Consider the following 27,602-nt stretch of genomic DNA (forward strand, 5'->3'; position numbering starts at 1 on the left):
GCATTGGGAAGCACTGAGTTAAAAGAGTTTGATTGTTATTAAAAAATTCAAAATAATGGTGGCTTAAAAATATAGAATTGTATTTGCCCCCAGGTAACAATCCACATGTAAGCCATCCCGGGGATGGTGTGGTGGGTCCTTAGCTCTCCACCTGAACACATTCTCTCCAGCAAGAAGGTGAAAGAAACTATCCTCTGTCTAGTTTCACATGTTTCTTTGTCTGGTTCAACATAGATTGTTAGTTATTCCCTTACCCACCCTGCTTTCGGGCCAGGGAGCATCTCTCATCAGATTCAGTAGTCCTGGAGTCAGACAAACATCTCTGCTGATTACAAGCTGGGGATTTGGGCAGGTGTTAACACTTCCTAAGCCCCAGTTTTCTCATCTGTAAAATAGAGTGAAGAAGAGCACCAACCTCAAAGGGCTGCCTTGAGAAGTAAATGAGAGATGCAGGTAAAGCAGTCAGGACTGCGTCTGGCATCTAGCATGTGCTGATGGAGCTCTGGGCTTCTCTGCATCCTTGGTATCCAGCATGGAGCCCGGAACAGGTGGGCTTGCATCAGCATTGGTTGAGGTGAGCTGAATTGAATTGGACTCAGGGGAAGGACGTTAATTCTCCAGTGCATCAGGCCTGCCCTGCGTGCGTAGCTGGCTCTGGTAGCCACAGAAACTCCTAGGTGAAGATTTTCAGGAACAAAGAGCTGGAAGGCAGGGTAATGTGCCCTGGAGGGCTAAGGATGTGGGCAGGGTGATGACAGCATCTGCTACACCGGATGATGCCATTTTTATGTTTTTCGAGAAAACTTAGGTCTGAGTAGACTGTAAATTTTGTCTGGGATGGGGAAGGGGAAGGGATATGACCAGAAGTGAGCAATGCAAGCAGAAGAGAGTGATTATCCCTAGGCCTTAGGTGGCAGCCAGGCTGTGGTGGACTTCTATTTTCCCCCCAAATCTATTCTCCACTTTTTCCATAGTCGTAAGAGTTTACCTGGGCAGATGGTCACCCTGCTAGGGATAACATTTCCCAGCCTCCCCTACGGCCGAGATGTGGCCCTCTGATTTTGTTCTGACCAGTGGGATGTGACAGAAAAGGTGTGGGCAACTTCTACATTATTTGCTTAAAAGGAAATCGTTTTCCCTTCACTTCCTTTCTTTCCCCACTCCTGCAGGAATGTGAATACAGCCACGGCAGGAACCCAGCCTTGACCACGCAGATGAGGATGACACCCTTGGGAAGGCAGAGTAACAAGATGGAAGGAACCTGGGTCCCTGGATGACCAGCCTGTCAGCCAGGACCACTCACCCGAAAGCTGTTACGTAAGTGAGAGAGAAATATTTATCTTAGCTAAGCTATTAGGGTGTCTGTCATGGAGGCTTAGCTTCCTGTCGGCCGGGGGCAAGGTGGCCTTTGATTAAGGCAAGAGAGTACACCCTGGGCCTGTAGGAACAGAGTGAGCTTTCAGGACCCTTCACACACTGGCTGTGGAGGAGGCCTCTAAAGAATGCAGGTGTTCACACTGGAGAAGTGAGTTATGCCGGAGAGGGAGGCTGTGAGGCAAAATGCAGACCTGAGGCCAGCGCTTTCTGGAGAAGGTAAGAGAGGCAGGCTGGGCTCGCTAGAGAAGAAAGAGGACCTTCACGGCTGAAAGCAGCGTTTCCCTTCTGCCTGGAGGAAAGGCCTGGGAGGGCTGTGGGGAGGATTCACTGCAGCTCTGCGCCCCCCTGCCCCCCTGCCCCCCTCCCGCCCCGCCAAGCAGTGACAAGACTTAGCTTGGACTCTGAGTGGCTATGGGTACGGGAGCTGCCAACCAGAATGGGAAGCCAGGGTCTGACAGAGAATGAAAGGCAAAGAGCAGAGCCACGACTTGGAGGCATTCAAAATTGAAAGTGACAATTCCAAGTGGAAAAGTAGAGGGTGTTTTAGTTGGGACATGCATTCAGTGGAAGGAGAGCCCCAAAGCTACAGGAGCATCAGCCTAGACGGAATTTCCTTCTCTCACCCCATATTCCAGGCACGAGCAAGCTGGGTCTGCTGTGGTACCCCTGGAGCCAGCGTCCAGCCTCCTTCCGACCGCTTGTCCCCTGCACTCGATGTGTTCCAAGTTTTACTCTCAACTTGGTTAAAGTGGAACCATATTTCCTGGAAGCCCTTTCCCTACAGAGTTCCGTGTGAGAGAGGGTCCAACGGAGGAATTGCTGTGAGGATTCGGGGGTGGAAGCACAGTGGCACCATTATTGTCTGAAGGGGGGACATGGTGACAGATGCACACAATGCTCGGTGGGGTCCAACTTGTGCTCTTAGCCACACTCAGCTCCTCTCCCCAAATGCCCACAGTGGCCCTGGGCACACCACCAGAGGCTTGGGCCCGCTGCCGTGTAGCTACCCGAGGCCCCAGCTCCCCACAGGCCTCTGCACAAGCCCCCCTTCCCAGCGGCTGGACACGCCCTGCTTCTCTGTTTCCCAGTAAGCTCCACGTTGTCCACTTTTGATCATTTTCTAGGAGGATTTGTTACTGACTTCTCTGATCCCCCTTCTCCCCACTCCGGACCGTCACTTCCTCAGCTCCCCCTACAGTTGTACAAGGTCTCATTCCTGTCATAATCCCTCCTGCCCTCAGTGTAAACCGACTCGGTTCTGTTTCCCCACTGCTGGCTGGGGTTTTGTCTCTGTTAAGTTTGCTCAGTTTTCGTTCATTCATCTAATTTCTTGCTTCCAAAATGTTTACTCCTGTCATCTCTCCTGTTCTCCCCGCCTTTACGTGGATTTACGTATTTTAAAAAATCATTTCTTGGGCTCCCCTGGTGGCACAGTGGTTAAGAATCCACCTGCCAGGGCTTCCCTGGTGGCGCAGTGGTTGAGAATCTGCCTGCTAATGCAGGGAACACGGGTTCGAGCCCTGGTCTGGGAGGATCCCACATGCCGCAGAGCGGCTGGGCCCGTGAGCCACAATTACTGAGCCTGCGTGTCTGGAGCCTGTGCTCCGCAACAAGAGAGGCCGCGATAGTGAGAGGCCCGCGCACAGCGATGAAGAGTGGCCCCCCCTTGCCACAACTAGTGAAAGCCCTCGCACAGAAACGAAGACCCAACATAGCCATAAATTAAAAATAAATAAATAAATAAAAATTAAAAAAAAAAAAAGTTTAAAAAAAAAAAAAAAAAAATCCACCTGCCAATGCAGAGAATACGGGTTCGAGCCTGGGTCCGGGAAGATCCCACATGCCGCAGAGCAACTAAGCCCACGTGCCACAACTACTGAGCCTGCGCTCTAGAGCCCGCGAGCCACAACTACTGAGCCTGAGTGCCACAACTACTGAAGCCCATGCGCCTAGAGCCCGTGCTCCGCAACAAGAGAAGCCACTGCAGTGAGAAGCCCACGCACCGCAACAAAGAGCAGGCCCCGCTTGCCGCAACTAGAGAAAAGCCTGTGCGCAGCAACGAGGACCCAATGCAGCCAAAAATAAATCAATAAATTAAAAACAAAAAGAACCCCCCCCCCCACAATCTGTAGGTGCTATGCTTGGGGAAATCCAGGCAACAATAGAAACATGGGGGAGAAAGATGAACCCCAACTCAAGGGAAGGAGGCTGTCCAGATGAGTTACTTTGGGGATGTGAAGGCCAGGCTGAAATGTGACTTTAGTAAGACAAAGGGGATATTCCATCGGTGGTCTGTGTGAAGATCCAGATGTGAGAAAGAGAACAAATGGCATGTTCAGGGTACTCATGAGTCCAGTGTGGCTAGAGCCTAGGGTGGGTCATGTGGCTAGAGGGGTTAACAGAGGCCAGTTTTTGCACAGCCTCATACATCAAAGTGCAGTTTTGACTTTATCCTGAAGGCAATGGGGTATCATTAAAGAGAAAAGTTCCTACCCTTATTTTTCCTTTGCTTCATTTTTCTCTCATATTTCACACACACACACACACACACACACACACACACACACACACACACACAAATGGCCTTAAATCCTTTCATGAACAAAGTGAGGGTATACCATCTAATTCGCCAAATAACATCATTAAAGAAAGCTAGCACAAGGGAGGAAAATCCAACATAACACATTCATGCTAAAACAATATATAGCCAATAAGAAAGGATACAAACATGTGCACAGTGTCTCTTGAAAGATAAACAAGAAACTGGTATTAGTGGTTGTCTCGAGGAGGAAAACTAGGTCGCTGGGCATAGGTATGGGGGGAAGGCTTTTACTGTGTATTCCTTTTTACCTTTTGAATTTTGTACTGTTTACATAGTTATTAAAAACTAAGTAAAACGTAATTTTAGAATAAATAGCTCCAATCTGGTAAAAAAACCCAAAATACAAAAAACAACAAATTTAAGTCAATAGTTGTAGGCTCTCTCCTGCCCCATTGCTCCAGCAGATAATCTACCAGAATGCCAGGCTAGGATGACAGCATATTGATGTGAAAATGAAAAAAGTAACTCAAAGGAGCCTTGGCTAGAAAACAATAAGCAAGATCTGGTGATGGGTAGAATGAGGGGTGCAAAATGGAAAGAGGATTCAAAGTGAAACTTTATATGTGCTCTTGGGAGGGCATTTATGCTTTTCAGTCTTGGCTTCATCATATGAAGTACAGCAATAATGGTGGCATGTATATCACAGGGCAGTAGTGGGAATTAAATATGCTGGATCCTGGTTATTAAAAGGTGAACAAGACTGTACCTGATAAGGGAACTGAGACACAGAAAGGTCAGGTAACCGCAGGGAGATTACAATCTGGTGTGGAGGAGACAGACAAGTAAGTAGTAGGCAATGTGAGCCCCCTGTGAGAAGTGTCTCAAGGTAAGCGAGTGCACTACGGGGGGGACCTGCAGGAGGCGTGCTGCCTTAGGCTGGGCTCCCTAGGAACCAAGTCTGAGATGGGGTTCCCGGGTAATAATTGAGGAATGCTCTCAAGTGCACCCTGTAAGGGAATGAGGGAGGCAGGATAGGGCAGGAAGAAGCTGGACAAGAGGTGTGTTTAGCTTAGGGGTTGGCAAACTGGCCTTCAGACCAAATCTGTATTTCTGTAATTAAAGAGTTGTACTGGAACACAGTCACACTTATTTTGTTTACGTATCATTTATGGTGGCTTTTGGGCTATGAAGATGGAGTTGAGGAGTTGTGACCGAGACGGTATAGCTCACAAAGTCTAAAATATTGACTATCTGCCCCTTTACAGAAAGGTTGCAATCCCTGGTTTAGCTGAGTCTAGCCTCAGCCTGATCCCAGGGGGAGCTCTGGAGCATGAACAGCAGCACAGAATTGTCGCAGCTGAAGACAAAGTGCGTGGCCTTTTGTACATTTGCGCAGGGCAGACTTTGGGACCTCGTGCTTAGAAGGGCCCTAAAACTGGAGATAAGGAGAGAGGTCTAGGCTGGAAATACAAATTTGTGAGTTGTCAGAATATAGATGGTATTTAAAGCCTACTATTTAAAGTCTGGTATTTAAAGCCCGAATGAGATCATCCAGAGAATGATTATAGGTGGAGAAGGGATCTTCTGAGCCTTGAGGCATACCGATGTTTAGAGGTCAGGAGGCGGAAAGGAGATGCAGGAGAGGCCTATGAAATAGGAGAAAAACTGAGAAAGTGGTTTCCTAGAAACCAAGTAAAGAACACATTTTAAGGAAGGAGTGACCAGCTGTGACAAACACTGTTAGCGAAGTAGTAAGTTTAGGGGCAGGATGTGGGCACAGGATGGCTGCACCCAGAAGTCCACAGGGAGTCTGTGAGCTCAAGGTGGGTGAGAGGAGCTGCCCAAATATGCAAATACACACACACACACTCACATCATGCATATGCAGCCACACTGGTGTCTTTATCTGGGGCTTGTGAGTCTAGGCTGGTATACAGAGACGAGGTGGGGGAAGGTAGAAGTTAATTTTTGACAAGAGCAGTTTCAGTGGAATTACATGAGCAATAGCCTGACAGAATGAGTTCAAGAGAGAGGGAAGAAATTGGAGACAGCAAGCGTAAACAACATTTTCTAGTTGTGTCGAAAAGGGGCACAGAGAAATGGAGGGATAGCCAGAGAATTACGTAGAGTCAAGGGAGGGGTTTGGTTTTAAGATGGGAGAAACTGCATCATGTTAGTGGAAGTGATCTAGGAGAGGGGAAAATCGATGACGCAGGAGGGGAGAACTACTAGCGGGACATTCTTGAACTGATGAGAGGATATGGCACTTGAAGCAATGAGAAGAGGCTTAGGGACAGTTTGTCCACAGCACAGAAGACAAGGCAGAGCTTGTATGCACAGACGAAAGTAGGTTGATGGATAGGGTGGGGGGAGCTCAAGGAAGTTCTCTTGATGGCTTCTATTTTCTCAGTGAAATAGGAAGCAAGACCATCCGCTGAGAGAGAGTAGAGGTTTACAGAAGGAGAGGAAAGGGTAAAGTGGTCACCCAGGAGAGTGGCTAAGTGAGGGGCTAATTTTATATCTTCTACAGCTCCTTCGTTACTTCGACAAGTATGTTCTCAGTGTCTGTCACGTCCCAGGCACTTTGATAAACACCAAATGCTTCTTGAAAGAAGTGTGGCTGTAAAACACCCGAAGCATGTTTTAGGTCTGGAGCTGAGTGCAGCTTGCAGAGCAGGAGAAGTGGTGATTCAGATGGAAGAAGCCAGAAGCCTCTCTTTGGGGCCACTGCAGAAACCTCCTAACTGGTTTCTTGGAATCCATTTGGTTGAGTCATTTCCCTGAAATACAAGTCTGATCACGTCACACCTTTTCTTTACATCCTTTAATGAAGGTATACAAGAACTTTTGACAAACTGCTTCTAAGAAAGAAAACAGAACACTGGGATGCAGAGACTTACATTTTAAGTATACACTTGTATAGTGTTTGGAGAAAAAAACAGGTGTATGTATTCAGTATTCAAAGCAAAACCAAGCCGCCTCCTCAAAAAACTTTCTATGGCTTTCCACTGCCCTTAGGGGGAAAGAAAATCCTTGGTCTATAATGCTCTGCGCGGTGTGGCCACGCCGTATTGATCTCTCTTCCCCTGGCTCTCTCCAATGCAGCGACACAGGCCTCCAACTTAGCTGGGCGAGGCTCTCCTGGGCCCCAGGGCTTTCACACCGGCTGTTCTTTCTGCTTCTCTCATTCTTACTCCCATCAGATGAGGAAGGAGCCAGCGCCCAGCCGCCGTCTTGGCCTTCCCTGTAATAGAGGCGGAGAGTGACACTGTCGGCATCCCTTGGTTCAGAGGGCGCCGCGTGAGAGAGAGAGATGGGTTGGGGTCGCACCACCTTGCCCACAAGGTCGGACGGTTCAAGGACACGGTGTGACGGATCTCGCCTCTCCTAGAAGGCCTTTGGGGAGGGGGGGCTGGAGCCAGGCGATGGATTTGCCAGGTGTGAGTCAAGACATGGTCTCCTCCCCCTCAAAAGAGGAAGCCTGAACCACTGGCTGTGACAAAGGCTGCAAGGCAGAAACGCCATGACCTGCCCCGTCTCGTACCTCTTGCGTCTGCCGTGCGACAACAGCGCTGGGAAAATGATCCGGAGTAGCCGGCCGCACTACTAGCAAAGCGCGCCGGCCCCGCGCCGGCGCACTCCGGACCCTGAGCCCGGCGCACCCAGGTCCCGCCCCGGGGCGGGCCCGCGCCCCACCCCGCCCCCCGCCTCTGCGTGCGCACCGCCTAGAGCCCGCCTCCGTGAAAGACTGCCCGGCGCATGCGGTCGGGCTGGTGCACTGGCTGCCGGGGGCTCAGCGTGAGCGTCACCCTCTTAGCTCTTTAGCGGACGGCAGGATTTAAAGGCGGCCTCAGGTAGGCTGACTCGAGGGATCCCGCGGGAGCTGTTCTCCCGTGCAGGAGTCAGAGGCAGGAGCAGAGCTCGGCGCGGGACAGCCCCACCGCCGGTGACAGACACAGCTCCCACCAATCAGGGGTGAGGTGGCCCGCCGGCCTGCCCAATGGGCTGCGTGCCTAAAGGGAGTGGGGCGGGCGGCCAGGCCGGCGAGGAGCCGGCTCCCGCGCACGGGGCCGCGTGGCCGGGCGCCGCCGGGGAGACCGGCTGCGGGGGGCGTGGGGCGGCGGGGAAAGGCCGCGGGGCCCGGGCTGCGGGGCCCGGCAGCGCCCATATCAGCGCGGCCTGGCTCGCCTGACCAGGGTGCCAGGGTGGCTCGTGGGACGGAGAGGGCCGTAGAGGCTCGGGAGCCCCCGCTGCCCAGCCCGCCCCGAGCAGCCCGGCGGTCGCCGCTCCATTCGGACTGCCGCGGCCCTCGCCCCTTCTGCCTCAAGGCACGGCCTTAGCCTCGCTGGAGGGGGATCAAGGTCCGAGCCAGGCCCGCCGCGGTGGGGGATGGGCTCGGCGGCCTGGCTGCGGCCCCCTCCGGCGCGCCCGGACTTCTGCAGGCGGAGGGGGCCTGGGAGCTCGCGGAGCCGGACGGCCTCCAGGTGCTGGGGAAAGGTCGGCTTCGGCCCCACAGCTGGCCTCCGTACTTCCCGGCCGCCCGGAACGAAGATGCTGCATTTTAAAGAAGTTCACTACGTGTGCGTGGCGCAGTTAGGTCCACACTAATTATAATTGTGAATCCTCAGCAGTCCTGTGACACAGGCGATGCGGAGATTCTCAACCCGGTTTAACAGATGTAAGGACTTGGGCTTCAGGCGGCTTCTGTGACTTGACAGGTCCCAGTACACAAGTGGTGGAGCTGGAACTGGATCTCAGCATTTAACAACAACATCTTTGTTGTTGTGTCATCTTTGATGAATTCCTTTGATGCATCTTGATTTCTGTTACTTTTGTGCTTGAAAACCTTCCCATGTCTCTCATCACCTTCAGACTAAAGTTCAGATTGAGCATTCAGGTTGCCCCATGATTTGGCCCCTTGCCTAAATTTCCGATTTATTTCCCACCATCTCCCCCTCACCCCCTCACCCCCAGTCCTTCCTTGGCCCTGCCTCTGTGTTCTGTAGATAGCTGTACCTCCTGTCCACTCTGTTCCCTTTCCCTTCAAGGCTGTTGCAAGTCTCAGGTCAACACAGTGGGAGCCATCTGGATCCTCTCCTCCCTTCACTTCTCTCACCTTTCTCTCATGGGCCATGGTCCTTACCCTGGGCTTGCCACTGAAAGCTTTCTGCTCTCTCTTCTTCTCCATTTATACCTGTCACACATCGTCCCTCTGCTTCCTACCATCACTGGATTACTCATTTATTTGTAAATGTTCTGTCTCTCAAAATGGATTGCAACTTGAGCTATGGGCCCAAATCTGAGTAATTTTTGTAGTCCCCGAAGTGTCTAGCACAGTAGCACTTACCTACAGGGTAGTCCATACATGGGGGTGACTGGTTCCCATCAGCCTCTCCTGCCTGTTCTCTGAGTACATGGGAATATTTATTGCCAGGCACTGTGGGGGACTGCAGGCATCTCCCCTAAAGAGAGGTGTTATCTTCTTAGAGTAAAATTGGGGCCAATCAAATGCAAATGGATGAGATGAGTCTTCTAGAGAAGTAACCCACTCTATAACCCACGCGGGATGGCTGAGGAATTTCTAGAACATCCAAAATTTAGTCAGTGATTCCAGGGTATAGTCTCAGGGATATGCCTGGTTAGGATGTCTCTAAAATGTAGCCAGGTCTGATGTTCACATGTCAATAAGACACTGTTCAGCTGTGAAGTGACAGAGCAGTGTTTCCCCCAAATATTAGGGACTTGGAGTCAAACAAGTTTAGGGAAACTGCAGACTGTATATCCCTTTTGGGAGATCGCAGTGCACATTAGCTTATTAAAGGCTCCCAGAGGTCTTGCATTAAAGAAACCAGTTGACTGTTTAACCAGCATTTCTCTGATTTATCTGTCCATAGAGCCCTTTTTGGGTATCCCATATGCATTTTGACGAAACCAAGGAGCATGCTTTTGGGAGCGCTGCAACAGAGAATAGAAAGAGCAGGACATGGTTGGGTGTTTTCCTTGCTGTCCGAGGGGGGAAGACATTCTGAGCATTCTCATCTCTTTGCCAAGTATGTTTATTCCTGCCTTGGGGAGGAGCGGAGCGGAGCAGGGAGGGGGAATGCTTCAAGCAGAACTCCCCAGTTTCCTTGTTCCCTTCTGAGCTTATTTTTAGTATAATTTGGCTTCACAAGAAGTGTTCCCAGAGGAGGAAAATGTCCCAGACCATGCCAAAGCAAGCATTCTCTTCTACTTGTGATTGTGTTTCTCATTTTGATCACATTCGGGTTTACTGACCAAATGCTATTTCTGAGCCTCCAAAGCCGGGGCCAGTGATAAATTCTCCCTGGCGAGCCGGTCGCTGTCTGTCTGCTCACCTCTTGCCCCTGCTGCTCTTGCATCCATCCATCCCTTTTATCTCTCATCAAGTCTGTTTCTTCCATTCCCTGCCACAACTGTCTGGCTCTTAGGATTTAATCTAATCTCCCCTCTCTTTGAGTCCTTTGCCCATTATGTGCTTCAGACTGGTTAATTGTCTGATGTCCTTTTCCTCCAATATATATAGTCTCTCTTCATGGCATACCTGGGAGAGATTGCTGGCAAGGAGCAAGTTATTACATCTCAGAAGAGAGCTACCTTTAATTAAAAGACCTTTAGTTTTAACTGCTACTCCTTTTAAATGTTGAAGTTCTTTTATGCTGTCTTCCATAACCTAGAGGAGCTGTGTTTTCTTGGCGATAAATTTTAGTTTAGCCAAAGACATTATCTCTTCCATGGGGAATCGGAGTGCTCATCCAAGATTGAAATTTTTTTCCCCATGTAGGGAAAATAATGAAACACCTGCCTGACATCCCAGTGTCTGGCGGCAGTGGCAGCCAGCATTGGGGGCATAATGTTCTATCAACAGATCTGGCTTTTTTTTTTTTAATTATGTTGGCTCTCAAGGTTGTTAGCTGTCAAAGTTTTAAACAAAAGCTGCATTATTTAATTAGCAGTTGTTTTTCAAGTCATACTTGATTAAAGCCATTGAGTGATCCAAGAAACATTTGTTAGGATCCCATATAACAACCTTCCAAAGTCATGTGACAGATAGGGAAACCGAGGCTCCTAGAGGCTTCATAGCTAGTAAGTGGCAGAGCCAGGGTTTGAACCCAGATCAGTTTGATTTGTTGAGGTATGTTTTTTCTTTTTCCCAGGTCAACAAGTAAAAATGAAGTACATTCTAGTTACTGGTGGTGTCATATCAGGAATTGGAAAAGGAATCATCGCCAGTAGTGTGGGCACAATACTCAAGTCATGTGGTTTACATGTAACCTCCATTAAAATTGACCCGTATATTAACATTGATGCAGGAACATTCTCTCCTTATGAGCATGGTAAGCAAAATGCATTTCTTTTTTTCTTATTTAAAAATAATTATGTAATATGTGAAAGAAAATGTCAGCCCCTGGAAATTGTGTGTATTTTGCATTCCATGACCTCCACTTCCTGCCTTCTGAGAAGGGTCCTTAGCATAGCAGAGTGATGCTTTTCTCACTCGGACAGAGAAGAAGCAGAAATCTTAATAGGCAATGGAGTGATTAGAGTTCAGTGGTTTCTGTAATAAGAATGATATTTTAGGTAGCTGAATGAAAGTTTGTCTCTTCTCTTGAAGAAAGATATCTGGTGACACAGTAACTTTCTTCAAATATTTGAGAAGAGGGATTATGTTTATACTTTGTGGCCCCAATCTTTAGGAATAGGATGGGTGGATAGAAGTTGTAAGGCCATGGATTTTGGCCCAGTGTAAGATCTTTATAATAGTAAGTGCTCTCCAAAAGTGGGGTGAAGATTTTGTGAGTTCCCTTTGGTAGAGGTGTTCAAACAGAGACCAAAGGACCACTTTGTAGGGATTCAGGCAACAGATAGATGTTGAATTTGGATGATCTGTATGCTTGAGATTCTGTTTTGCTAACAGAATTTGGATAGTAAAAACAAGCATCTTTCGAAGTGAGTGAAAAGTAGAAACTGTTAAGGTAGGGTAGGAAAACAGCACTATACTTCTTTGTTATTGCTGATTACCTACCAACTGTGTGATGTGTAACTGTGTCTGAATTGCCTAAGAGAGTAATTTCTTAAAATTGGGGGTATATGTACTATTGAGACATGTTAAAAAATACTTCTCAAGTATTTATTTATTTATTTGTTTGTTTATTTATGGCTGCGTTGGGTCGTCGTTGCTCTGCATGGGCTTCCTCTAGTTGCAGTGAGTGGGGGCTACTCTTCGTTGCAGTGCGCGGGCTTCTCATTGCGGTGGCTTCTCTTGTTGCGGATCATGGGCTCTAGGTGCGTGGGCTTCAGTAGTTGCAGTGCGTGGGCTCAGTAGTTGTGGTTCGTGGGCTGTAGAGCGCAGGCTCAGTAGTTGTGGCGCACGGGCTTAGTTGCTCTGCGGCATGTGGGATCTTCCTGGACCAGGGCTTGAGCCTGCGTCCCCTGCATTGGCAGGCAGATTCTTAACCACTGCGCCACCAGGGAAGTCCCTCAAGTTTTTAAATTGTTTTCATACTCCTACTTTCTAATGTGAGGTAAAAATCTATGAGTGTCCTCAGAGCAAAAATCTTTATGTAATAAATAGTGTCAGGAAGGATGGAAAAAATTGGAGCAATATTTCAGCATTCTTGAGAGCAGAGGATGAGGGAAAAACAAGACCATTTTTACTTTCCTATTTTTGGGCTTGTCTCCCATTGTGATGGTAGGAAGGCCCCATTTGGGGCAGAATTTCTAGAATGACATTTCAAGGAATGAATGTTAAACAAAGGAATAAGAGGAAACTTCAGCAATTTCACACCTTTGTTTTGGACTAAAGTGTGGCCCAGAAGCCGGTTTCTATAATCAACACGACTAACATATATACCTTGTTTTAAGTTTTTGGATCAAATCCTACTTTTATCACATTCAAACCTTTCTCTGCTCAGGTAGGAGACTTGAGTCGAAAGTTCTTTTTCTTAGGTGGCGGATGCCATACCATGTAAAGTTCTCTGTGTCTTGCTTGGCTGTAGTTTCCTTCTGTTCATTCCATGCTGTTTCATGACAGAATCTTCTAATTCAGACTGAGTTTGGTGGTAAACTGAAGTATGGAGTTAACCTTTTGCAGAATGATTGGTGATTTTTCTTTCTTGTCATATTTACTTTTCTAGAAATAAATTTCCCTGCTTCCTGTCAAGTTAATGCAGACTTTGTTCTGTTCAAGTGTTTATATTTGGGAACTCAAGTTGGGCCATGGTATGTGTATCTTTCATGCCCCCTAACCGTTTTCACTGTTCACTGCAGGTGAGGTTTTTGTGCTGGATGATGGTGGGGAAGTAGACCTTGACCTGGGTAACTATGAACGTTTCCTTGACATCCGCCTCACCAAGGACAATAATCTGACCACTGGAAAGATCTATCAGTACGTTATTAACAAGGAACGCAAAGGAGATTACTTGGGGAAAACCGTCCAAGGTAGTACTGGATTTGCCTTCAAGATTTAAAAGTCTTAGCCAGTTTAATTTCTTTTGTGTATAAAAATGTGCCTTTTATGCAATTTCATCATGAAAGTATCAAGGTATTGTTACTGAACTATGTCTTCAGTTGAAAATTCAGAGTTGCATGGCTGATTACTCAAAAAGGAACTTGAGTAGGCTCCCGCCTCTCTGTGAATGGCATTGAAGCTGACAGTCCAGCTTCATGATTTGAGTTCGGCGAGCTCTTGTTTTTCCACAGTGATGAGTGTGAAGTGATGACGGCAACTAGGTGAGGGCCGTAAGCCAGACGGTGTATGTCGTGCATCTGGGACGTTCTGTGTATAGACAGGGAGAAGGAAAAGGACTCCCATTGTGTCCATTGGTCTTTGGGCTGGTTACGGGCTAGAGGGAGTCTGAGAAGCGGGTCTCTGGGTCCTCCTGAGCTTTCACCAGCACAGCGTCTGTCTGTCTGCTGGGTGGAGGTTTTGCACAGCGATCATTTGAGCCTAGTGCTGCTTTTTAAAAGTGGGTGTTGGAAAGCCACAGGTCTAGTATGATGGCATAAGTCCAGATTTGGGGGCTTGCTGAAGAGTGGCTCTCATCTGAGTTATGAGAATAAATCTGCTTTTGACTTTGGACTTTACTGGACTGAAGGCTGAGGGTCACGCTGACGGCTGTCTCTCCCCTGGGGCCACCCTGGCCGGATTCTGGGCTAGGTGGTCATGTGTAGGTCTTAGCTCTGCCACTTAACCAGCTTCGTGAACATGGGCAGATTACTTCCCCTCTTTGAGGTCTAATTTCCTTTTCTGTGAAACGGGGATAATAACAGTACCTACCTCTCCGGGTTGCTGGGAGAATTAAAGGAGCTGAGTCAGTGGAGTATTTCTCTTGAGCTCCCAACACACAGAACGGGATCAATTAGGAGTTGCAGTGATCTTGATCAGACAGTTTGCTGTTCTAGGCCTCTAGTGTATTAATTCATTTATTCACTCATCAGCGATTTCTTGAGTGCTCAGTGTGGTCACACCCTTGCTGGTACTGGGAGTGCATGATGAACAAGCCCAGTGAGGCCGTTGTCCTCATGGAGGTTACCTTCTGGGAGAGAAAAAACCAAACTGGTGAAGTGAGTTGTCTGATAGGAGCTGAGAGGGAACTAAATAGAGTGCGGAGAGAGAGAGAGAGAGTGGTGCGGAAGGCAAGTCTGGACAGGTGGGCAGGGAAAGCCTCCAAGAGAGGGCGTGTGAGCTGGGAGGCCAGCCCTGGGAAGGGCAGAAGGAGGGGGGCTCGGCGCAGACAGAGGTCCCCGGCTGCAAGGGGCCTGGTCAGGGACCAGGAGGGAGACTTACGGCACTGAGACCAAGGGGCAGGTGGGAGAGGTGGGCTGCAGCCGGGTTCCACGGGGCCTCCTGAAGGGCCACGGCATGGGGGTTGCATTTTACTCAGAGCCGTGGGAGGCCATTCAGGAGGTTAAGCCTGGGAGTGGTGAAGTCTGAGTTGCATTTTAAAAGACCACTTTGGCTGCTGTGTGTGGAATAGGTAATATCCTGTGCTTGAGGCACTGCCGGTTCTATACATAGCAAGTTAAACAGCAATCTCTGCCCCTTAGGAGCTGGCCTTCTGAGCCCCACGACTGTGGTTTAAAAAGCGCTGAGCCATGGCTGGGGTTGATGAGCACCGTCACGCAAGGGCTCTGCTCAGCAGCTCACCAGTGCTCTATCGCTGCCATGACTTCAGGAAGTAGAAGCTCTTACCTCCAGTTAACGGATAGGGAGATCGAACTTCGGAATAGTTAGGTAATTTGCCCAAAGATCCACGCCTAATGAGTGGTGGAACTGAGACTTGAATCCAGGCATTCTGGCCCCAGATGCTATGCTCCCGACCACCCTGCTGCACTGCCCTGTCTCTGCAGTAGGTTATCTACCCTTGGGTAGACTGGAAATGTAATGGAACAGGGTCCTGGTGCTCTCTTGTCCTTGAAAAAGGGTGTGATGTGCTCCCCCCACCCAGCCGTAAGCAGTAGGAGTGGCCAGGGTAGATTCTGCTTTGAACCCACTGCTCTGAGGTGGCTCAGGTCACCCCTCGAGGCCCTGCTCTCCTGTAGGGCTTCTAGTCACAACCGGGAAATCTGGAAGGGAGGCCGGGGGTAGTGTGATTTGTTAAGGGCATTTGAGAGGGGTCTCAAAAATATTGTTACGACCCACTGCTACTCTGCAGTTTGTTGTCACAAAGGGTGTGTCTGCCTCAGTCGATGCGGATGGGACGTGTGGGTCACGTATGTCCTTTCTCTTCCTCAGTCGTCCCGCACATCACAGATGCAATCCAGGAGTGGGTAATGAGACAGGCGTTAATACCCGTGGATGAAGATGGCCTGGAGCCTCAAGTGTGTGTTATTGAGGTTTGTTGAGTCTGTTTGGAACTCTGTGGTACCTGCGCATGTGACCAGGTGTACATTTTCTCCTCCTTAGTCACCCACCAGCAACTGATAAGCCAGTTGCCTGTGAAGCCCTTGACCCTCCGAAGGGCAGCGTGGCAGGTAAGGGCACAGTCACCGTCATGTGGAGTGGCTGCACCATCGAAAGCAGTATTTTGTCCACGCAGTTCTCCTTGTTGAGCATTTATACATTTGCTTGGTATGAATTGTACCGATAAGAGTGGCATGACGCATTTTCGTCTGTCTCTTGAGAAAGTCAGGTGACCCGACCTTCAGCTTTCCTCTGGCAGGAATGTTCATCCCTCTGAATGAGCCTTTTTTGGTTTTAGTTTCTGTACTCCTGCTTTGCTGATCCCAGCTGTTGGATCTCAGTGTTCCTGTGAAAACAGGAGACTCAAAAGTTCCAGCAGTTTGTTTTATAACTGCTTTTTAATATAGAAGTTATTTATGGCTAAATAGATAAGATTACAGTTTCTTTGCTTTGTGACTCTTCATACAAATAAAATTCCTAGTGCATCTTTCACCTGACCGTTTTCTTGAAATGATGTGGAAAGATCCATGATAACCTTGGGGAATGTTGAACCTATCATAAAAAGTAATCTTTTAGCACAAGGAAACGTCCAGTGTCAGTATGTTAAATGACATTTTACAGGCCCAGGGAGTCTGCATTACACTGTTACTGATCATTGAATTGAGATGACAGAGTATGTTTGTTAGACACCTGAACCACAAAAGGAAGGTTTAGTGCTTAACCTCTAAATTAACTTTGTTCTTCTAGCTTGGTGGGACAGTAGGAGATATAGAAAGCATGCCCTTTATTGAGGCCTTCCGTCAATTCCAGTTCAAGGTCAAAAGAGAGAACTTCTGTAACATTCATGTCAGTCTAGTTCCTCAGGTAAGGCATTCAGAGCTTTACTTTGGGGGATGGAGAGGAGGGAGGAGAGGATGGTTTTCATTCCTTATCTGTTTCAAATATTTGAGGTGCAGGAAGCAGGGAATAAAACACTTCTTTGTGAACTTTAAATTATTACAATCATACTTTTTGAAAAGATCAAATGGAAAACATTTGGAAAATTAATCAGGGAAATTGCAGTTAAAGGCAGTGGGTTGCATGTGTCCATTTGTCTTTACTACGTGATGAAACTCCACTACAACTGGAGTAGAGGGAATTTCTTTTTTTTTTTTTTTTTTTAATTTATTTATTTACGGTTGCGTTGGGTATTCGTTGCTGCACGCAGGCTTTCTCTAGTTGCGGCGAGCAGGGGCTACTCTTCGTTGTGGTGCGAGGGCTTATTGTGGCGGCTTCTCTTGTTGAGGAGCACAGGCTCTAGGCGCGTGGGCTTCAGTAGTTGCAGCACGAGGGCTCAGTAGTTGTGGCTCACAGGCTCTAGAGTGCAGGCTCAGTAGTTGTGGCACACGGGCTTAGTTGCTCCGCGGCATGTGGGATCTTCCCGGACTGGGGCTCGAACCCATGTCCTGCATTGGCAGGTGGATTCTTAACCACTGTGCCACTGTGGAAGCCGGAGGGAATTTCTTTTTAAGACAAAAATTCACAAAGATAATTACTCTGAATGGAGTCAGTAGTGACAAAAATTAGGAAGGCAGAAAGCAGATGGCCATGTAGAAATGGACTGAGCAGACCTGGGAGAGCTGGATTCTAAGCCTGCAGTGGAGAAAGCAGGGAAGCAACCCTGCTCGCCCTGCAGAACCCCGAAGACTCAGGAATGGGCAGCACCGGGCACCTCTGGGGCTGGGGGTGGGGCTCGTTATAACTGCCGTTTCAGAAGCACTTAGACCCTGGCATCCCCTTCCCTGTTATGCACAATTGGGCATCAGTCCCTCTCCTGTCTTGGCAGAGACTGTAGGCTTTTTCTGGATGAGCAGGCAGTAGGGACAGTGTAATTTCTGCTACTTGATTTGCAGAATCATCACAGCCAGGCAGGGACCGTCTGCGTAGGAGATTGTAAGATTCTTCTTGGGGTATGCAGCTAACCCAGGAGAAAACACACTGCCCTCAGAGGCTCCTCAGTGAAAACAGACCAGCCAGATTCCCACAGTGAGGACCCTGGTGGACAAGCTCACCCACTCACAGAACTTCCGGTTAGCTTTTAGAGTGAGCCGGCAGCCGGTGATCACCAGACATTTGGAGAAAGCATTTAGCGTGCAAGAGACCAGAACAACAGAAAAAACAGAGGAAATTGAGGCTCTGCAGGGAGTAGGAAAAGGAAACCTTAAAAAAAGAAAACAAAGCAACATATCATTAATATCCTCAGAATTAAGAGGCGATAAACTGCATCTGTTAAACAAGAGCTGGATACCTTAAGAAGAGAACATTCAGAGAACAGAAAAGAATTCTTGGAAATTAAAAATTGGATAGCAGGAATGAAAAAGAAGTTTAAGGAAATACCCAGGAAGTAGAGAAGAAAGGTCAAGAGAGAGAAAATAGGAGAGAAAAGGCAAGAGAATTAGAGGCTGGTCTAGGAGTTCTGATCCAAATAATGGGATTTTCAAAAAAATAATAGAAATGGAGAGGGAAGTGTGATGTGAACCAGAGGTCAACAGACAGACCAAATTAACCCACCCTCTGTTTTTGAAAATAAAACAGCTCTGCCCGTTTGTATTAAAACAGCTATGCCCATTTGTATTAAAACGTTTATAAGAACCTACTGTATAGCACAGGGAACTCTACTCAATACTCTATAATGACCTATATGGGAAAAGAATCTAAAAAAGAGTGGATATATGTATATGTATAACTGTTTCACTTTGCTGTACAGCAGAAACTTTGTAAATCAACTATACTCCAATAAAAATTAATTAAAAAAAAAAATCAGAGTTGGGTAGTTGTGACAGAGACTGTGGCCCACAAAACCTAAAATATTTATTGTCTGGCCCTTTATGGAAAAAGTTTTCTGATTCCTGATCTAAATAATTCAAGGAAATTTCCAGATAGGAGTTTCTAGATTGGAAGGGCCCACTGAACGCTCAGCCTGTTAAATGAAAAATGACCCCCACCAAGGCACACTGTTGTGAAATTTTGGAATAATGGGGCAGAAATTCTAAAAAAACTCTAAAGAAAAAAATCAAGAGTCATTATGGCATTAGACTTCAACAGCAATCCTGAAAGCTAAAAGATAGTGAAGCTGTTTCCTTAAAAATTCTCAGGGAAAATGACTTCTAACTTAGAATTCTATACCCAACAAATGTATCTTTAAGTGTGAGAGGAGAATAAAGATAATTTAGTACATAGAAAACTCAGCATATCAACAAAACAAAACCAAAAAACCAACCAAGGAAAACAAATAATTGGACCAGAAAGGAAAAGTTATGGCACGTGGTTTTCATGGTACACAGTATGTAAATACTCAAAAGTATGTAAACACTGAAGAGGGATCATGAAATAGGGGTTGCATACACAGGGCAGGTGCATGTAATGGGGGCAGGGGAATGAAAAGAGTGGATTCCTTACCCAACAGGAAGTCAATAGAAAATGCCTCAGACTAAATGTCAAGAAGTAGCAGTAAAGCATACTAGGAGGATCATTCAAGAGTGGAAAAGTGAAGGACCTACGGTAGCACAGGGAACTACATTCAATATCTTGTAATAACCTATAATGGAAAAGAATCTGAGAAAGAATATATATATATATAAATCACTTTGCTGTACACCTGAAACTAACATAACATTGTAAATCAACTATACTTCAAATAAAAAAAAAGTGAAAGAGTGGCTATCTCTAGGGTTTGGAAAGGGGAAGGGCTGCTACTACTGCTTTTAGGACAAACCTTACAGAACTACTTGACTCTCAAATATATGCATGTGTAACTTTGACAAAGATAAAAACTAAACTAGGTAAATGGTCAAATTATCTATTTCCCTATTATAAAAAGAGGGTCGGGGAAAAGTCACACCTGAAAATTCCTTTTCGTAGAGAAATTAACTTTTTTTTCCTTCTGTAAAATAGCCAAGTTCAACAGGGGAACAGAAGACTAAACCCACCCAGAACAGTGTTCGGGAACTCAGAGGGCTTGGGCTTTCCCCAGATCTGGTAAGATTTCCTGGTTACCTGGTTTCAGAGTGATCTTATCTGTCTAATTAAGATCTCGCCTCGGGCTTCCCTGGTGGCGCAGTGGTTGAGAATCTGCCTGCTAATGCAGGGGACACGGGTTCGAGCCCTGGTCTGGGAAGATCCCACATGCCGCGGAGTAGCTGGGCCCGTGAGCCACAACTACTGAGCCTGCGCGTCTGGAGCCTGTGCCCCGCAACGGGAGGGGCCGCGATAGTGAAAGGCCCGCGCACCGCGATGAAGAGCGGTCCCCGCACCGCGATGAAGAGTGGCCCCCACTTGCCGCAACTAGAGAAAGCCCTCGCACGAACCGAAGACCCAGCATAGCCAAAAATAAATAAATAAATAAAAATAAAAAAAAAAAAAAAAAAAAAAAAAAAAAAAAAAAAAAAAAAGATCTCGCCTCCATGGCAGCCAAAACCTTTTCTTGGCCCCCATTTAGTTAGCCGATGGTGGAGAAGTAGGGTTAGTGCTTAGTGAACTGGGTTGTGGTTTGCAAAGATTTCCTTACCTGGTGTGTGTGAGGTCATGTCTTCTCCTCCCAGCCAATCATTCATTCTCCTGTCCCTCCTACCCAAGAACATTGGTTGAGGAAAACCCCAGTTGGCTCATTAATCTGTCTGTTTGTCCTGCCACTCTCATGTTTCTCCAACTTGGGATTTAGGAATTTCAGTTTTGAAAACAAGTAACATTTTTACAGTTTATGTGCATTGTGCTAGGAGTTAACATTTTCATCCAGCTTGACAATGTGGTGTCTACTTTAATTTCAATCAGGAGAAAAACCCAATTTTGTAACCCCTTCTGTCCATCCAAATGTCTAGGTTGTGTGCAGGTGCTCAAATCCTCTCGACACATCAGTGAAGGAGAAAATATCAATGTTCTGCCATGTTGAACCTGAACAAGTAAGTAGAAATCCCATCTTCACATAAATCATTTTTTGCTGCTAATTATCCTAATGTCTCTTAGCCAGTTTCATGAGGCTTGTTGTTATTTCATAATTTGAGACAGTAGACTGTTCCATAGAAGAACTGACGCCCACCGGCCCTGTGATTCTCCATAACCTTATCTCCTGTGGTTCTCCGAACATCTTTTACCTCTCCTGTCTGTCCCCGCTCCTCGTACTGTTTGCTCTGGCCATGCTGAGTGGGTGTTCCCCTCTCCCTGTAATAGGCCTGACAATCTCCTATTCATTTTCATTCTTTGGAGCCCAGCTAGGACACAGTATTGTCTGAGTAGCTTTACCTTCCAAACCTCCTCAGACCTCAGGGTTAATCTTCTCTGGGTGACCTGTGTGTCTCACAGGTCCTGGTGGTAAGCCTGTCATACTGCCCCTTAGTGTGTATGTGTTCCTGTGTGTGTGTGTGTGTGTGTGTGTGTGTGTGTCTGTGTTCATCCGTGTTTGTCTCTCCTCATAGACTGAGCTTCTTGAAGGCAAGGATCACTTTATTCAACTTTATATTCCTGTTGCCTGCTGTCTAAGGTGTTGTAGGCTCTAAACATATAGTCTTTTTTGTTAGTTGTGCTAATGGAGGTTACCTGTGGTACAGGAAATTCAACATTTTGGAACCTGTGATATTTCTAAGTGTGGTGCGTGTAATGGAAATTCCAGTGGCGCTAAGTTGGGATTGTGGCTTTGGTCAGGTTTGGCTGAAGGAGAGTAGAAGGGAAGTTGAGGTCAAGGAACGTATGATTAGGTTATGGATAGTTTGTTCTACTGCTAGGTTATTTGAGGATCAGGAGACTAAGCGGGTAGCCCACCTGGCCTAGAGAGGAGTGAATGAGGCAGCAGGGTTAAAATAAGAGAAATCCATGTGAGGGTAGCCTGACACCTGAGATCAGTGTTCCTGGGCACGATGCCTGAGCCAGGAGCCCATCAAAGGGATTCTGCTTCGTACTAAGTACATGGAACATCAGAATACTTTCATTGTTATGAACAGCCTTTTTTCATGCACTTCAGTTATTTTAGATATTTCTGTCCCAGCAAGTGAAGTACTTCAATTCTATAATAGGATAGATTATCATTAAAATTAGTCACTATTAAAAATGTGACAAGTGTTTCTATATTTAAATTAGAACTTCACATCTTTTGCCTATTTTTAATTGGGTTGCTTATCTCATTGAGTGATAGGAGTTCTTTATATATTCTCAGTGCAAGTCTTTTATCAGATATATGATTTGCACATTTTTTTCTCCCAACTTGTGGTTTGTCTTTTCATTTTCTTTTGTTTTTTTTGTCTTTTCTTTTTTTAATTGAAGTATAGTTGATTTATAATGTCATGTTAATTTCAGGTGTATGTCTTTTCATTTTCTTAATGGTGTCTTTGGGAGCATAAAAGCTTTTACATTTTGATGAACTCCCAATTTATTCATTTTTTTTCTTTATAGGTTGTGCTTATGGTATCATATCTAAGAACTCTACTTAACCAAGGTCATGAAGATTTTCTTCTGAAGTTTGATAATTTTAGAGCTTAACACATAGGTCTAGGATTCATTATGAGTTAATTTTTATGGATAGTAACTTTTCAGTAAAATTTGCAATTCATCTTTTTGCATGTATAGATATCTAGCTCTTCCAGCTCCATTTGTTGAAAGAACTGTCTTTCAATAATATCCTACAATTTTCTTTTTAAAGGTGGTTTTTAGACTTATTTATCTTTGTGAATTGTGTTTTAAATTTATTTATAGGTATTCATAATTTTTGTTACTATGTGAATGGTGTATTTTTAAAAATTATATTTCCTGATTAAATAAGACCCATGTATAGGAAACCCTGCTGACTTCTGCCCATTGATCTCAAGCTTAGCAACCTTACTAAAATTGTTAGTTCTGATTTAAAAAATTTTTTTTTTATTTTTAAGTTTTTTGGCTGTGTTGGGTCTTCGTTGCTGTGCGCAAGCTTTCTCTAGTTGCGTTGAGCGGGGGCTGCTCTTTGTTCCAGTCTGCGGGCTTCTCACTGCGGTGGCTTCTCTTGTTGCGGAGCACGGGTTCTAGGCCCGCGGGCTTCAGTAGTTGTGGCTCGCGGGCTCTAGAGCGCAGGCTCAGTAGTTGTGGCGCATGGGCTTAGTTGCTTCGTGGCATGTGAGATCTTCCTGGACCAGGGCTTGAACCCGTGTCCCCTGCATTGGTGGGCGGATTCTTAACCACTGCGCCACCAGGGAAGCCCCGTTAGTTCTGATTGTTTGCCTGTAAACTCCTGTGGTTTTTATGGGTGAGCAGTTATATTATATGCAATTAGTGGCAATTGTTTCTTATTTTCCAATTCATGTACATTTTTTTTCTTATCTAATTGTAATAGCTAATATCTCTAGTACACTATTGAATAGAAGTAGTGATTAGTGACCAGTTTTGCCTTGTTTCAGACTTTAAATATTAAGCATTAATATTAAATATCAAACCAAATGATGTTTGCTGTGGGGTTTTTATATTTTCACATTTCTCTAACACGCCTGATTTACCAGGAATTGTTATTATGAACTGGTTTTGAATTTTTATTAAATCTGCATCCACTGAGATGATTTTTCCCCCGCCTTTAATCTATTCATGTAGTGAATACTACTGTTAAATGTAAGTGGTGTGGGGTGCAGCATGGGCTTTTGAATTTTTAGAAGCTCTCCCAAGTGATGCCAATGGCAGCCAATTTTGAGAACCATTGTTCTTAGGACAGTTCCTACTTGGACGTGATTTTTTTTTTTTTTAACTAATTTGTGGTTTGGTTTATGAACTTTTTTTTTTTTTAAGGATTTTTGCATCCATGTTCATAGGAGATTAGCCACTATGTATTCTATTCTTCTTGAGTCAGTTTGGTAGTTTATATTTTTTAGAAAATTGTCGTTTCTTTGTTTTCAAATTTAAAACAGTTATTTTCCCAAGGTCCTAAGAGCTGGTAGGAGTCCGTCAGCCCAGTTAGTTTTTGTTTGTTTTAATTAACTAACCTTTGCTCATTTTTAAACAGGTGATCTGTGTCCACGATGTCTCGTCCATCTACCGAGTCCCCTTGTTGTTAGAAGAGCAGGGGGTTGTAGATTATTTTCTCCGGAGACTTGACCTTCCTATTGAGAGGCAGCCACGGAAAATGCTGATGAAGTGGAAAGAGATGGCTGACAGGTTTGCTTCATAATAAGGAGCTGGGAGTTCGAGCCTTAATTCTCTTTTTTTGTGGGAGCTCAGGGAATTCAGCTGTTTCTTACTTGTGCTATCAACTCACATTAGAAAAGGCCTTCATGGTAAGGGGTGTAAAGAAAGGATCTCAGCCCTCGTGTAGCTGCATCGTGGATGAGGAAGTCCCGGTAGAGCTGGCCCGGGTCCCGGGTCTCAGGGAGTTCAGATCACACAGCTATCACCCTTGTCTCCCACGCAAACAGGCCTCCTTGTGGTGGGCTAGCACTGGTATCCGAGGCCCACATGGATGGCTGGATGTGGCTGGAGCACTCCTGGCTGCTCCCAAATACCTGAGCTGTGTTTGGGAACATGCTGCCCACCCCATACTACAAAAGGATCGACAAGGGTGTCCAGTCTTTCCTTACTGCTACTTTCAAAACTCATCAGTTTGAGAGCTGTCCCCACTCTGCTTGCCTCCTCGCTCTGTGATGCTTGCACAGCACATCACAGATCTTCACACGGCGCCTCGGAGCACTGGGCGTGTGGTACCGTAGCTGCCGAGTCATCTGGATGGCACTAATGAGCATTTGTGGAGGGAGCACTTGCGCCGTTGTTCAGCGATACTTATTTTCATCTTGACATTTTCCCTTTCAGTCTGTGTCCATTTGCTTGTATATCATTATGCAGCCACAAAAATGGCACAGTTTTATTTTTGTGTTACTAATTATACTTTATAATGAAAAAGTTTAATGAGTATGGACTCTTGTGTGGATGCCCCATAACTTGACTGTTCCCTTCATCACATTAACTCTTGTGAATTGTCTGTGTTTGTTAATTTTTTAAAAAAAAAAAAAAAAAAAAAAGAAAACCAAATTTGGAACAGATTTTGAAGCCATCTCTTTGTAACAGGTTCCAAAATCCTACTTTCTTTACAAAGCCTGCCATGTTGATCTGAAAATTGCTTCCTCTTTACTGTTCAGTACATAGAGCACAGACAGTAGTTGCTCCTATCATATTTTTCCCAGACATGTTTTTCTTCTCTTTAAAAGGTGATTTGACCTCACGGGAGTATGTACATTCTGAGTGATTTGGTGTTTCTTGACCTTTGTGTGATAGATATGATCGCCTGCTGGAGACTTGCTCTATTGCCCTCGTGGGCAAATACACCAAGTTCTCAGACTCGTACGCCTCTGTCATTAAAGCTCTGGAGCATTCTGCACTGGCCATAAACCACAAGTTGGAAATCAAGGTGAGGAGGTGTCACACAGGTACAGGGAGGCCGTCTCTACTCTCATAGGTGCTGCGTGCACACCTGCTTTGTATTATTGGAGCTTAGAATTTCTTTTTTAGGAATCAAAAGGATTTGTGGTTGGCTCCTGGCTGGGAGAGAACAGCCGAGCATTTTCAGGAAATAAGGGAAGATGTGGTCAGAGTAGAAGCCAAGAGAGTGAATGCTTTGATCTGAATGTCAGGTGACCCTGGGAATGGGGAGTCCTGGTGGCTAAGCATGCTGCACAATTGCTGGCACCTGTGCCAGTGTCCACCCCATGGAGCTGGGAGGTTTCTCAGGAACGAGTGTCCAGTCACCCAGCCGGTGCCGGGAACACGGGCAGCGCCCAGTGAACGGTAGTCACTGTGTTCTGCTCTGGACGTGCCAGGCAGAAGCTGAGCTGCTGGTATGTCAGGCTGGAGGCAGTGGAGTGTCGAGGTTCAGGGCAGGGGTTCCAGAGCCAGGCGGCCAGGCCTCCGAGTCTGTGTGATGCTGGGCAAGCTACTTAGCCCTCTTTGGGCCTCAGTTTTCCCATCTTTAAAAAGGGTTGTCACAGGGCTCTTATTATAAGAATTGAATGAGTTCATATAAAGTGCTTAGAACTGTACCTGGCAGGGAGGAAGTACCATATGTGTCAGCTCTTCCACTTGTCCCTTTATACCTTTTTCCCAGTAAAGTAGCTCCCAGATGGAGTTTTTCAGGAAGAGATGGAAATTAGAAGTGAAGCTGGAGCTCAGTGCTGAGGGGTGTTGACTGGGGGGCGGGTGGGGGCAGAGCTGATGGCACCGGGCAGCTGCCCTCGCTATTGGCACTGGGGTTGGCCTCCTACTTTCCAGGGGCTTCTCGGCGTGAAAATGTAGCTTGCTTTATGCTGGTGAACAGGTGCTGAGAGGATGAGCAGTTATACGTGTTTTAAGAATCGTGGGATCTCATTACCCTGCCCTGACTTATTTTTTTGCTAGTTCTTTCGATCATTCATTTATTTTATCTCCTTGGAGGTAGCCTGTGCCGGTCATGTGTTAGATGGTGGAGGCCGAGAGGGGAATCCGAGTCAGTGAGGTCTCTCAGGTGTGAAGGGAGCAGGCAGAAGAGGGGGCGAAACTGCCCTGAAAGACATGTGAGGAGGGGCCCGTGGGCAGGTTGGGAAGATGGGTAAGGCAGCAGGGAAGGGCATTGCCCACGGCAGGGAGCGCATATCCAAGGACTTGGAGGTGTGGAATGGTTGGGAACTCAGTGGATGGAAAAGTGTGAATTGGAGGGTGTCTGGAGACAGGCTGGCGAGGGCCTGGTCATGAATCCCTTCAACTGGGCCACTCCTGGATTTTGCCCTGGGGTTCAGGGAAGTCACCGCAGGGTATTAGGAAGGAGCAGGAAAAAAATGAACACCCTAATAGAAAAGTGGGCAGAAGATTTGAACAGACACTTCATAGAAGATGCACGTGATATACACGAAAAGATGCTCAACGCCTTTAGTTGTCAGGGAGATAAATGCAAATTAAGTCTCAGTGAGATACCATCACCCACCCACCTGCGTGGCTGAGCATGTCAGTGAGGGTGTGGGAGTGTAAACTGGAGCAGCCGCTTGAGAAAACAGTCTGGCGGTTTCATATGAAGGTAAACACACGCCTACTGTGTGTGACCCAGCAATCCCACTCCCAGATATTTACTCGAGAGAAATGAAAACGTGTCCACCGAAAGAATCTTATTTTTATACAAATGGACCAATTAGTCATAATAGCCAAAATCTGGGGACAGCCCAAAAGTCCAGGACGAGTCGGTGGATAAACATGTCGTGTGGTGTATTGCTACAGTAGCAAAGTACCCAGCAGTAAAAAGGAATAAACTCCGTGGTGATACACAACAACACGGGTGAATCTCAGGCATTGCACGGAGCTGAAGGCGGCAGACACGGAAGGCTACACGCTGCATGGTTCCATTTGTCTGAAGTTCTAGAGGAGCTACAACCTGTGGTGATGAAAGCAGAGCCAAGATTGTCTGGGGCAGGAAGCAGGGAGGACGGTGTTTGCAGGGGGCAGAGGGAACTGGGGGGAGGTGACAGGAACTTTCTAGATCTTGATCGAAATGGTGGTCATACCTTTGTGCGCGTGTGGGACAAAACTCATGAAGTGCACACTTAAAATGCTTGTGTTTCATTGTGTGTAAATTATACTTCAACACAGTTGAGAAAAATGAGAAGTGACCTGGGGGGAAGATGGACTGGGGGGGAGACATCTTGAACAGAGAGGACACTTCAGGGTCTGCGCTAGCGGGCTGAGTGCAGAGCGGATGGACAGCCAGAGTTGGGAACTAAATGATTCGGGAAGGAAACTCATATTTTAAAATATAAGAAAGATCTT

At 46.5% G+C, this 27,602-nt stretch overlaps 1 protein-coding gene across 6 annotated transcripts in view; it reads left to right on the top strand.

Annotated features, from left to right (window-relative positions):
* Positions 1-7,611: 7,611 nt before the first annotated feature.
* The window catches only part of CTPS1 (CTP synthase 1), a 30,336-nt gene continuing 10,345 nt past the window's right edge, over positions 7,612-27,602 (top strand). The window contains exons 1-9 of one of the 6 annotated variants that reach the window (XM_036867648.1): positions 7,638-7,773; positions 11,095-11,274; positions 13,208-13,378; positions 15,675-15,775; positions 16,590-16,706; positions 19,776-19,859; positions 20,699-20,779; positions 23,830-23,981; positions 25,092-25,224. In XM_036867648.1, coding sequence (XP_036723543.1) covers positions 11,109-11,274; positions 13,208-13,378; positions 15,675-15,775; positions 16,590-16,706; positions 19,776-19,859; positions 20,699-20,779; positions 23,830-23,981; positions 25,092-25,224 — 1,005 coding nt within the window. In that variant the 5' untranslated portion in view covers positions 7,638-7,773; positions 11,095-11,108. Of the gene's footprint in view, positions 7,895-8,047; positions 8,598-11,094; positions 11,275-13,207; positions 13,379-15,674; positions 15,776-16,589; positions 16,707-19,775; positions 19,860-20,698; positions 20,780-23,829; positions 23,982-25,091; positions 25,225-27,602 lie in introns of those variants that run through there. The other 5 variants (XM_036867647.1, XM_036867646.1, XM_036867650.1 and 2 more) reach the window with 5 other exon arrangements.

Source organism: Balaenoptera musculus, chromosome 1 (genome assembly GCF_009873245.2).
Source record: "Balaenoptera musculus isolate JJ_BM4_2016_0621 chromosome 1, mBalMus1.pri.v3, whole genome shotgun sequence".
Lineage (NCBI taxonomy): Eukaryota > Metazoa > Chordata > Mammalia > Artiodactyla > Balaenopteridae > Balaenoptera > Balaenoptera musculus.